At 45.9% G+C, this 13,064-nt stretch overlaps 1 protein-coding gene across 1 annotated transcript in view; it reads left to right on the top strand.

Annotated features, from left to right (window-relative positions):
* KIF1A (kinesin family member 1A) overlaps positions 1-13,064 on the top strand; it is a 191,989-nt gene that overhangs the window by 77,503 nt on the left and 101,422 nt on the right. Inside the window, exons 12-17 of the mRNA XM_036755422.1 lie at positions 147-222; positions 863-941; positions 2,802-2,944; positions 3,660-3,686; positions 8,346-8,557; positions 10,245-10,324. Of these exons, the coding sequence (XP_036611317.1) occupies positions 147-222; positions 863-941; positions 2,802-2,944; positions 3,660-3,686; positions 8,346-8,557; positions 10,245-10,324 (617 nt within the window). The remainder of the gene's footprint in view (positions 1-146; positions 223-862; positions 942-2,801; positions 2,945-3,659; positions 3,687-8,345; positions 8,558-10,244; positions 10,325-13,064) is intronic.

Genomic DNA, 13,064 nt, shown 5'->3' with positions numbered 1-13,064 from the left:
CTGCAGAGGCGATGGGTGGGAGTGACTGGCTTGGCCTCCATTGTGCTTCTTGTTGGTACCTGGGCTTAGGCCTCTCATACCTGTCTTCTACCTGCCAAGGGGCTCACAGGCTTGACCTCCTCGGATTCTTCCTTTTCCTCCTACAGAATAAAAAGAAGAAAAAGACTGATTTCATACCATACAGAGACTCAGTGCTGACCTGGCTCCTCCGGGAAAATTTGGGTAAGAAATTTTCTTTCAGCTCTGAGGCTTCACATTCAGCCTTCATTGTCCTCCTCCTGCAGTTCCTTGGCAACCAGCCTCCAGGGGCACTAAGCAGCTGTGCTGCCTGAGGAGGAAAATGCTTTAGTTTGCTGCTTCTTCTATCCACTTTTCTCAGGAAGGATGATGGGCCATTGGTTGGGGAAATTGTTACTCTACCTGGGAGATAAGCAGAATGCAAACCTGCAGGGCTGATCCAATTTCCAAGCCTTCCCAAGATCTGGGATTAGCCCCTCGGGATGCCAGGAGCTTGAGGAGTGTGTGTGAGATGGGGGAAAGAGCCCTGGCTTTGGAGTCAGAGAACTTGGGCTTCAATTTCACCTCTGATGCCGCCCTTGGGACACTGAACAAGTCTCTAACTCTCTGACACTTGGTCTCCATTTCTATATAATGAAAGCATTGAATTAGATGGCCTCTGAGGTTGGGTCCACTCTAACTATGTTCCTATGGTTCTACTCCACATATGTAGCAGTTGTATGACTCTGGGAAGATTATGTCCCTTCCCTGGGCCTCAGCTTCCTCATCTTTAGAATGGGAGTAGGTGAATGGGGATGGGCTGTGCGAGGCATGGTGCTGAGGGTGTTTTGTTTTTTCCTACCAGGGGGTAATTCCAGAACTGCTATGGTGGCAGCTCTGAGCCCTGCAGACATCAACTATGATGAGACCCTCAGCACCCTAAGGTAAGATTTGGGGAGGGGGGGAGAAGGGATAATCTCTATCATTTATACCCTTCTTGAGGGCAGGAGAGTGACGTATGTGGCCATCGTAGGAAACTCTACCCCAGCTACATCCCATTCCCTCATCTTCACTGGTTAAAATCCAATGAATGTTTCTCCTCACAACCCCTCAACTCAGGGAGTGAGCTCAGGGCTTTGAGAAAGAGGGATAACAACAGGCATTTTCCCCTGGTTCTCTTTTCCATTCTACCCCACCCTCTGCTTAAAAGTACAGTGGGTTATCTTGGCTGCAGCCATAGACCAGGGTTGAAAGAGGACAGATGGGATGGAAAGCGTTGAGGTGCCCGGGAAGGAAGAGGCATGGCTGAGGGTGGCAGCTCCTAAATCAGGGAGATCACTATGGTTCACCTGATGCTAAATTGTCCTCATTACAAGGACATTAGTGGTCAATTTGGAGTCAGCCAACCTAGATTTGAATGCTGATTTTCCCACTTACAATCTGTGTAACTTTGGGCAAATCACATACCTCCTCTGAGCCTAGATTTCCTCATCTTTAAAATGAGGCTTATATACTACATGGCCTTGAAGGTCACTTCTAGTTCCATGTTGATGATCCTATGACCTTGGTCACTCCCTTTCTCTGTGCCTCAGCTTTCCCATTTGTAAAATGAGGTCTCTGCAGTCTCTTCCAGCTCTAGCTCTGTAAGCCTATGTGTGTGTGTACACATTTGTACATATGCAAGAGACAGACAGATAGACAGACCAGGACCTTGAATGCCTACACCATAATCTCATCAAAGGCTCTAGAAGTAGCTTGAGTTAATGAAGGGTAATTAGGATTCATTCCATGATCTCTGCAGCAAATACTATCTAAGATAGGCCTGTCTCCTTATCGGGTGCACTTGGCCCAAAGCAACCACATTCCTCTCATCTGGAACCCCAAAGTGCCTATTGTTTCATTCTGATTCCAAGGTAATTTGGTCTTTGATCTTACAAGTAGGTGGTCTGTCTGACTGACACAGGCAGCTGATTCAGAAGTGACTCCCACACCAATAATGAGTCATTTCCTATCTCTTAAAACCTAAGCTTTCCACTTTTGTGATGTCATTCAATGCTCACTAGGTCCAGCACCTTCCAAGAGCATATTCCTGATGAATGGGCCCCATGCTGCTGGATAGGCTATCTGTCTTTGGCCTCTCTCATGCCTTCTTCTTAATCTCTTTGCCAAGCTACCCTATTCCCACTTTTTTACCAATCACCAAGTGTGGGGTTTAATTCCGAGGCTCTTTCTGAGTTGTCATCTCTAGGGTTGGAGTCCTCAACCTTATTTATTATTGTAGTCTTTCATTGGTCCCTTGGGTGGTCTAGTGAAGTCTCCAGGGCCCTTCTCAGAATCATGTTTGTTGCCTACATTGTTAACTGAAAGAATTCCTACATTTCAGTTAGAGGTTAACAAAAATAAAGATGTCATTGTTTGTCCCCATCCACATTCATGGATCTCTTGAAATCTATCCCTGGGTAGGATCCTTGGAGCCCATGAACAGCTAGTGCCATGGCATGTTGGCTTTTTTTAAACTACTTATCCAAAGTCTCCGGAACTCCTCAGAGCCTCTCGCTCCTGTCCTCCATAATGTCCTCACTCTGGGACAGTTATTTAACCTCCCTGGGCCTCAGTTTCCTCAATTGTAAAATGAGAGGATTGGGCTAAGTATCCTGAAGTCACTTAGATTTAGGATCCAATGATTGCTTCCTCAAGATGGTCCAAGTCCACAAAGCATATTTATTGTGTGGCCTCTGGTTGGAAGTCTTCCAAGAAGCAACGTACATTGTCTTGTCCACTGAGCACTTCTCTCCTCTTTGCAGATATGCTGACCGGGCCAAACAGATCCGGTGCAATGCTGTCATAAATGAGGATCCCAACAACAAGTTAATCCGAGAGCTGAAGGATGAGGTGGCTCGCCTCAGAGACCTCCTGTATGCCCAGGGGCTTGGGGACATCATTGACAGTATGTATCCTATGATCCTTCCTGCTCTACATAGTCCATTTTCATTGACTAGAGTTCCATGTCCCTTAGTTGAAGGGCTGAGGCAACTGGACTTCAGACATAGAAGTCCTAGTAAATCAGGACTTTTCCCAAGGAAGCCCAACTGTCCCAAGATCTTCTCTGGGAGTCTCTCCTTCCCTCTCCTCCTCTACCCCTTCTTCCCTCCCTATCTCCCTTCTTCCCTTTCTCCCTCCCCCTCTCTCCTTTCATCCCTTTACTGCTACATGGCCAGTGTTAAGTTGTCTGGCCTCTCCACTCCTGCAAGAGTGCCTCCTGGTTCCAAGGGATGAAGTACAATCCACACTCTGATTCCTAGGAATCAATTGCCCTGTCTCTCAAGTGAGCCCCCTTCCTCTGAAGGAGGAAGCCCATTTAGAAAGGTAAGGGATTTCCCGAGCTCCCAGGGCTAGGTTTGTCACTAGCCAAGTGTGGGGTAAGTACCAGGATGAACAAGAAAGGTCCTTCCTAAGTGAGAGTTAGAGCTTGATGGAGCTGTGGGGGTAAGGGAGGGCAGGAAGAGTGCCCCAGCATGCCACCAAATGAAATGAAATCCTGCGGCCACCAGCCTGATAGGGATGACTTTATTGGCTCCAGTTCCCAATCCTAGAGTTAAACCTGTTGTTGTTTTGTTCTCTTTGTTTTTCTTGCCCACTTTCCCTTTCCTTGCCTCTCTTAGCCAACACTGTGCCGGGAGGACCTAAATGTGTGTATTTCCCTTTGCTGATATCTCTGTGTGCTTCACTGCTTCTGAGAGAATCAGTCATTGTCAAGGAACATAAGTACAGCATGGGATGGGGACCCTAGATGGGCACTCCAAGGTCTGCCACTGTGGGCCATGGCCGGGCTCTGGCATCCCCATGGAAACAGATGCCTGTCCTCTTACTCAGCCATCATTCCCATTCCTGCCACTTTCTTGCATCTCCCTCCAAATCACAGGCCCATGGGATGAAAGAGAAGTCCAGAGCCACCGGCTCTGCCTATTACTACCTGGGTGAATTTTGATAAGTCACTTTAACTTTGGAGGCCTCAGTTCCCTCATGCCAAATGAGGATGCTAGACTAGATGAGCTCTAAGGTTTCTTCCAGCTCCAGATCTAGGATTCAATTGCTGTAGGAAGAGGAGGGTCCTAGTGCTTCTAAAAAAGATTGAGGAAGGAAAGAGCATGAAAGTCACTGGACAATAGATGACCAACATCACCGTCACCTTCCATGTTGGCCCAAAGGGCAGAACTAGGATAATGGGTGGAATTTGCCAAGAAGCTAATGTTGGCTCTATATAAATAAAAATGCATTAACAATGAGAGCTTCCAGAGGTGGAAAGGGCTGGCTCAGAAGGGGGTTCCTACTCATTGGAGGACCACTTGTTTGGGGCAGTATAGGGAAAGTTCCTGCTCAACTTTCAGTTGGCCTGTGGGGCCCCTTGTAGCTCTTTGAGCCAATGGTCCTGGACCAGCTCAAGCTTGACCTCCCGTTCTTCAACAATCATCACTGACCTCTCAGGACAGTGAGCCATTCTCTGGGACTCCAGTGCCTGCTATGGCTCTATAGGGCAGGAGTCCCCTAATATTTGTGGGGAAGACTTGTTCTATTTGCCAGGGACCCTGAGGTCAATGGTGAAGTCTGGAATTGGAAGTGGAAGAGGTTCTGCTGGTCAGGGAGTGGGCAGGGAGGCGTGGGGAGAATGACTTTGAGTGGCAGATATTTTCATGAGAAAGGAAGGAGGGTGTGCCTGGAAGCAAGATGGCTGCCTGTTGGAGGTTTGAAGGTAATTCAGTTCAATTCTATAACAAGCATTAATTAAGCCTCTGTTATATCTGAAGTACCATACGTGGTACTGGGGTGATTGAGGCAAAAGTTGAGCAAGCCCTACCCTCCAGGAACTTATGTTCTGATCAATCCATGTATGGTTATTAAGCCTCTGGGATAGGCGCTGTGCTACACTTCTCCAGGTGCCTCTCCTCTCCATGAGTTCCCATAAACTCCCTCTAGGGATTCAGAGACAAAAAGAAACCCCTCAGAGGGCTTATGTTCCAATTGTTCAATTAATTAATCGACAAAGACTTATCAAGACTCTATGTGCCATACACTTGCTAGATACTGGAAATATAAAAGCAAACATAAAAAGGCCCCTGCCCTCAAAGGGCTTACATTCTACTAGTAGGATAAAGAAAACATACACATATTTGGGTAAATCCCAAGTATTTGTGTACATTGGCTAGTGGTTGGAGATCTGACCTTGAATTCAAGTCCCAATTCTGACATGTGCTAGCTATGTGACACTAAGTAAGTCATTTAACCTTGATAGGTTCTAGGAAACTCTCAAAGACTGTGTTTCAGAAAAGGGGCCAACCTACATTGATAGAAGGAATTTCCTCATCTGGAAATTGGCTATACTAATGAAATCACGGGTTCCTGTCACTCAATACAAAGTAATTGCCAGAGGGATATAGAGCATTCATAGATGGGTAGGTCAGGCAATGTGTCCTGTAGAAGGCAGAGCTTGAACTAAGCTTTGGAGGAGGCTGAGGGATTCAAAGAGGTGAGGAGATGATAGCTGAGCCACGACAATCATTCCTAAAGGAAATGTGAAGGGTTAGGGTGGGGAGGTAGCAATCAGCTAAGCTGGCCCTCAGGACTACATATCTGGGGCCCTCTCCCCTCCAGGAGCTCATAGAAACTCTTGGCTACTCTATGAGAATTTCACTGGAGACAGGAGGTACTGCTTCAATTTAAGGATTGAGCCATGAGGCTGGAATTTGCAGAAAGATTCTCAATAGTCATATCAAGTCATGGGTTCCTCCAGACTGAACCTTCTCCAGTTGCATGTTCTTTGATGGTGGTGAGAGACATGAAGTAAAATTCAAATCAAGTCTCTTCACAAAAGTCTTCCTCTTCCTTATGATTATAGCAGAGGTGACCCTGAGGTCCCAAAGTAGGTGCAAATGAAGCAGAAAGTCTAGAGCTCTCTACCATGCAGGAAAGGCCTTGATCAAATGATCCCCAGGCATTGAGGAAGCATCCACGATGAACATCCCTTGAGCCCTGTTCCAACTAAAAATGTTGAAGCTCGTTACTGGAGGGTAGATCCTGGTGAGAAGTCTGGGAATTCTGACAACAAAAGCTAGCTTGCTAGATCACACCAAGAGGGAGCTCTGGGGAAGAGAGGCATTGGCCAAGCTGTGATAATACTGATCAGCATAAAAACAGACAGACCAGACCTGGAAGACTGCTTACAGCTCATCCTTTGGCTTGCCATCTCCCTTCCCATGTGCAGTCAACACTGCTTTTACTGAACCCAAAGAGACTCCCATTCTGAGAGGAGAAAGAGCCACAACATAGAGTCTTCTCAAAAAGTTGGTCCTTTAATGAGGACCATTTCAGGGTCCTTGAATAAGCTTGGTCAGAGTAGGAATCAAAGAATGTTGGAGCTTAGAAGGGACCATGGAGATCATTTAATTCAACCTTTCCCTTCTGGGCTACAAGGAGACTCAGGTCCAGAGAGTTTGTGACTGTCCCCAGGAGATACACAGCAAGTCGGTGACAGCTCTGAGATCCCAGAGCCCCCTGGTCCAGCTCTGTCCCCACTCACTGCCTCTGACTCTGGGCCTGTCCAAGAAATGCTTTGGGCACCCTCTCCAGAGCCCAGGTGCCACAAGGGAACATCTGTTTTCCTAAAGAACTTTTGGTGAAACAATCTCCATGCTATAGCTATGTTTGCTGCTGCTGCTGCTGTGTTGCTTCTGGTGCTGCTGCTGTTCTTGTTGGCATCTGCTAGGGCTGGCATGAGAGCTAGTTCTGTTTGGAGAACTATTGTCATGCTTACTGGCCATAGAGCTGTTTTGGGAGGGGTCCACATCTGCACTGATGAACTGCCTTTAGGAGATACTGGGGCTGGTGGTGAAGGAACACCAGGGAAGTAATGATGGTGGTACTATTAGACATGAGATATCATCTTCCCTGTCCTAGAGCTTGAGCTTGCTTGGCTGATGGTCCTGCAGCCTGGGCCTTTGTGTAACCAATTGAGGTGAGCAGCTGGGATCACACCTTAGCTAGAGGGCAAAACTAGAATCTCTGTCGGATGGGCCCAGAAACTCAATCTTTGATCCCCAGTCCCAAGAAAATGGAGGGCTACATGTTCAGCTGTCCATGTGCATCCTTTGGGTGACCCGGGTGACAAAAGAAGAAATCCTAGACTGAGCACAGTTCTGTTTTTCCATGTCTGAAACAGCCTGAAGTCTCATTAGCTCACAAAGATTGAATTTCTGTGCTCCTCTGAACCAGATTCTTAGCACTGCCCCCAAGTGCCTGGTGAAGTGGACTCCTCCATGGTGGCTTACAATGGCCTGTTAGAGCAGGGGGCACCTCACATGCCAAGTGTTGTCAGTTAAATAATGTGCTGAACCTAGAAAGAGAAAAAGAAAAGGCCTCCTCTCCAACTCCTCCAGAGCATTTCCCAAGAGGGTCATTGAGTCTTCTTTAGAATCCCAATGAACTAGATATGGCCATGGAACATGGCAGCAAAGAAGGTCTAAAAACCTTGGAATTCTAAGTTACTTTCCCAATAGGCTAAAAGCACATCTCACCAGTAGGAGTGACAGAGGTATGAATCTGAACTCCTCCAAGAATAAGGGACAAAATTGTAGAAACAGTCAGGGAACCAACTGAAAACTGATATCACTTTGGGCTAGTGAGGTACAGGAAGGGAGTAGATGTTGCCTAGGAAGTGTGGTAAGTATCTGGGAGGCAGCTGGGAGATGATGGGGGAAGCCAATGACTTTGAGAGAAGCTAGAAGAGGAAAGAAGGAAGGGTCCTGGGTATCAAAGAGAGGTATTGAGAGCCAAGAGGTGGGATTAAGCAAGGCCACCAAGCCATGTCAAGGCTAACACAGGTGTGAAGGAATACCCTTTATGTGCTAATTCTGAGAGAGGCCGACACTTGCCATGCAATAATGGAGGCTAGCTACCTTGGCCACAATGGGAGCTCATGAGTTGGAGAGTTTGGCTGAGCCATTGATACACACCCTAGACCCAGGGTACAGAGACACAGCTAGGGCTATGTGGACCAACTGGCAAGTCCATGCGGTCGTTGAGGAAGCAGTGACCGTCAGGCACCAAAGTTTAGGTGAGAAGCTGGTAGGCAACCTTCTCCCGGCCAGAAGGCCCAGAGTCTACAAAGCTGAGAAGAGAGGCCAGCCTAGACATGGCAGGGGTTGTTGTGTGCCTGCTTTCTTTGTTTTGGTTTCTAGCATTCTCTTTGCTTCACCTTGTTGCTTTTTCCCAACTACGTTTTTTTTCTTTTTTTCTGCTTTTTTCCTCTTCCTTCTGTCTGTCTGTCCCCCTCCTTCCTCCCTTCCTCACCATAGACATGTCCGACTTTGAGAACAATAATGGTAACCCTGGCGTGGCAGAATTGAGTCAACGCCCTGACAATCTCTCCACAGTGACCAACGCCTTGGTGGGCATGAGCCCCTCATCTTCCCTGTCGGCCTTATCCAGCCGAGCGGCCTCTGTGTCCAGCCTCCATGAGCGGATGCTGTTTGCTCCAGGCAGTGAAGAAGCCATTGAGAGGCTGAAGGTGAGTGAAGAGAAAAATCTTTGCACCAGCTAACTAGAGAGAAGTATGATAATGATAGAGCATTGGACTTGCAGTCAAGGTGACCTGGGTTCTAATCCTGCCTTAGGCATTGGCTGTGTGACCTTAGCCAAGGCATCGATCCTTAGTTCCATTGCTGTAAAATGGAGTTACCAGTAGTAATACCTACCACACAGGGCTGTCATGAGTATTAAGTAATATAATGCAAGCAGGGTACTTCACAAACCTTAAAGTACTATATAAATGACAACTAATATTATTTTGGGGACAGCAAGAAATTCATCAGGCAACTATATGTGCAGTGGATAGCGTGCTGGCCCCAGAGGACCTCAGACATTTGCTAGCTGTGTGACCCTGGGCAAGTCACTTAACCCTGTTTGCCCTAGTTTCCCCATCTGTAAAATGAGCTGGAGAAAGAAATGGCAAACCAATCCAGTACCTTTGCCAAGAAGCCCCCAGATGGGATCACAAAGAGTGGGACATAACTGAAATGACTCAACAGCAACAAAATAAATCCATAAGTTAATCATCATACATTATCAAGCCCCCCTTTCTGCAGACACTGTGCTGAGACAAAGAAAAAGCACAGTCTTGGTCTTCCAAGGGCTTCTGTTCTAATGGGAGGGGCCAACATTGACTAAGTGAAGGATGGTCATGATCTAAAATAGAGAGCACCAGAAAGTCGGCCAAGAGAGTTTCAGATGCCTTAGTTCATCTAAACCTCACACCAAACCTGCCCTCAGGAGTAGCTTCATTTTACAGAAGAAGAGACTGAAGCTCAGAGACATTCAGAGACTTGCTCAGGGTCACACAGATAATAAGTATGCCCAGAAGAAGGATTGAAAGCAGCTCTTCCTGCCTCCAGGTCTAACACTTTATGCACCACACCATGTCTAGGCTCTGGCTGTACAATGAGAGAGAGTAATGAGGCATGACAATGCTGCTACCCAAAGACACTCAGACAAATCAGCTGGTTTGCAATATTTGTCTCAGCTCCACTGACACTTGACGGTGTCTCCTTGACATTTCTGGGACTAGTAGGTTAAAGGTCCCTGTACGAACCAGATAGTGTCACTCACCAAAACCAGCTCCTTTGTGATCTAACAGAAAACAGAGGCAGGACTCAAGGATGGCCTATTGGGTCTATTGCCTGACTTCTGGCAGTCCCTGAGAGCATAAAAACAATCCCTAATCTTCGTGATTTAAGAAACTTGAAGCTGTCTTGAGCCAGCATAAGATGTCTCCTTCCTCCCTCTTCTAGTTTTTTTTTCCAGAAGTCAATCGTATTTCATTCTGTAAGAAAAGACCATTTTTTCTCTCATATTCCTTACTTTATTCTTCATCCCATCCATTTTTCTTTGCCTTTATTCTTCCCAGTTTTTTTTAACTCATACTTCACTTTATCTTAGGCAGAATCTAACCATCTAGAAGACCAATGAAAAATTCAGTCAGAAATCTATTTTGTTCACTTGGGCTCATATATCCAGTCTACTGAAAGATACCTAGAAACTTGACCATTAAAAACCCCCAGACCTTTTTATTTGGCTATTTAGCATTGTATAAACCTAACCCCAACATTTCTGCACTCCTTGGCTTCCTTAATTGTCCCTCCTTTGGTATGGACCAATTACTCACACATTCAATCTTCCCACACACTGTGTCCCTGCAGGAGACTGAAAAGATCATTGCTGAACTGAATGAGACCTGGGAGGAGAAGCTGCGCAGGACAGAAGCCATCCGGATGGAGAGGTGAGCATCCTGGGAATCACAAGCATCCAGTCTGGGGCCCTGGGGCACAGTCTGGGGCCTGGATAGCAGTTAACTATTATTGAACAAATGATAACCAGCTTCCCGTGGGTTAATTGATAGCAAAGGTAGAGATGAGAGCGTCCTCATGCACTTTTCCAAATGCTCTCCTAGGATGGGGATTTAAATGGTTTTTCAAAGGGGAGGGCAGGAAGGAGCTGATTGGGCTGGACTGATGGATGGAGGGAGAGGACATAAGGGTATGTATCCCATGAACCCAGCTGCTTAACTGCAAAGACAGAATTCAAATCTGGGTCTTGACTCAGTCTAGAATCTTCAAAATTTATTGCTGTGGGGCCATGGACAAGTGTAGTACATTCTCCACTCCACTCTGCTGCCTCTGGGGGACCTCTTCTTTTTACAGAGGGAAGGCACCTCATAGAAGTTCAAGGTCAAAAAGGTAGTTTGAGGCAAATATGGTACCAGAGCCCAGATAGCTCCTGTTTCCTAAACACAGAAGTATGTTTTAGTCAACATTTAGTCTAGCCTCAACCAATGTAACTTCCCTTTCCCACTAAGAATGTTCTTCTCATATCCTTAAACCCAGGACCCAGTGACTTCTGCCAATATCAAAAACAAACCTACTGCTTGAACAAAGTCCCAGTTATTGTCCTCTAGACATTTCTGTGACCATTCTGGATTCATGCCAGATTGGATAGAAAAAACACACCTCAAGGGAGAAGGCAAGATTCCTGCAGTGGCATTTCTGAAGTGATCCAACTTAACTCCCTTGAATATTAGCACCTCTTCTGCCCTGGGGCTATCTTTATGACGGTGACTGTGACTATGATTATCGGAAAGAGTAAGCCCCACAGATTGACCTTCCCCTTGTTAAGAATGTTAAATGACATTTCAGCCACTGAATGAGTCAGCCTACCACCATCACTTTTGTCTCCTGGAAGCTACAGATTCATCTGTAGAACTGACATGAAAGTATCTTATGGTACAGGTTCTCACTTTGTTCTAAGTCCTACCAGGAATTCTGATTCAACCTCTTTTAGCATAATAAGTAAAGTTCCATTTTCTGTTAAAAAAAAAACCTACTGGCCTAAATGAGGGTCTAATTTCAATCATTTTAGATGTGTTTACCCAGTCATCTCTATTAACCCAGTCAGTCAAAATTGCTTGAACATTATAAAAAAATTTCAACCGAATTTACTAAGTTTGCTAGCATCTACCAGCTGGGGTTTGGGGTCCTGTCCACCTCAGAATCCCTGACCCTTCAGAAACAAAACACAGGATGAATCTGACAGAAGGGAATTAGAAAGAAAATTGCCTGCTAATGGAAAGCATATTTAGCTAAATGTAGACTCCCTTAAAGAAAACCCAAAGTAGGACATGAGAGCTCTTATTTATGTGGGCAGATTTATTGACAATCATTCCCATTGCCAAAGAGTTCTTTGCCAGGATGGTGGGGGCGGAGCACCTTGAAACAGAGCTCCCTTCCCATAGTAAAGGACTTATTTACAGATCATTATAGATCAGTAACAAGGGGGTGATGGTCCCTCCTGGAAGGAACTCTCATGCTTGACTAGACACAGCACAGTACAAAGAAAAGCATGCTGGCCTTGGAGTCTGAAGCCCTGGGTTCCAATCAGAACTCTGATGCTTGTTAAAGTCACCTACCCTCCGAGAGCCTTTGTTTCCTCATCGAGAAAATGAGGAGATTGAACTAGATCAGGGTTCTTAATTTGAGGTCCCCTAACCAGTCATTGTTGGTTTTTAATATGCTACATTTGATCCTTGGCTTCACCATATTGCCAAAGGGGGGTCCATGACACAAAAAAGCTTAAAAACCTCTGAACTAGATGGCCTCTGAGGCCCTTGCAGCTCTACATCTCTGACGCTGCCTTCATCAGACTGCATCTGAAGTATTGTGTTCAGTTCTGGCTACCATGTTTAAGGGAGGAAATTGACAAGCTGGAGAGAATCCAGAGGAGGGACAACCAAGATGCTAAAATAGCATTGAATTCATGCCACATCTAAATCAGTTGAAGAAACATGGGTTATTTAACCTGGAGAAGAGGAGACTCGGGGCAACATGATAGCCTCACTCAAATGTCTGGGTGGCTGCCCTGGAAGAAACAGACATGTTCAGCTTGGTCCAAAGGGGCAAAATCAGAATTAGGGAATGGAGGCTTCATAGAGATGAATGTATGGGCTGCCTCATGGGGGAGGGCACCTCTTTGGTGGTCTTCAAGACTAGGTTGGTGAGTTGTAGTGGGCATTCTTTTTCAGGTATGAGTTAAACTAAATGACCACTGAGGTCTCTTTGCCTCTAGGATTCTGTGATTCATGAGCAGGAAGGCTGGTGACTGAGGCAGGAAAATCTAAAGATAAAATGTTAGTAGTCACTGATGGTTGGGGATGAGTGAAAAATGATGACGTCTGTGTGTTTAAAGCCATGAAAAGTTAAGATCTGAATTCTGGAGAAAATGTCTTTTACATTCACTTTTTAATAAGATAAGTCACACTTGTGGCCTTCAGCTCCTTGCCTAAGTGTCAGGAGAACTCACCCTGTTTCACTTTAGACCTAAAGTTTGTATTCCTTTGACCCTTCCCCTTTTGTTCCCTTTCCTAGTCTTTGGGTCATATCACACTAGTATCTGATCCCTTGGGTCTCATGGCTCCTTCTAGACTTTCTATACCTACCCAACTTCTCATTGGTCTGAATGCCAGACCA

Source organism: Trichosurus vulpecula, chromosome 4 (assembly GCF_011100635.1).
Source record: "Trichosurus vulpecula isolate mTriVul1 chromosome 4, mTriVul1.pri, whole genome shotgun sequence".
Lineage (NCBI taxonomy): Eukaryota > Metazoa > Chordata > Mammalia > Diprotodontia > Phalangeridae > Trichosurus > Trichosurus vulpecula.
Note: the sequence above shows the minus strand (reverse complement) of the source record. Positions and strands in the feature narration are given on the sequence as shown.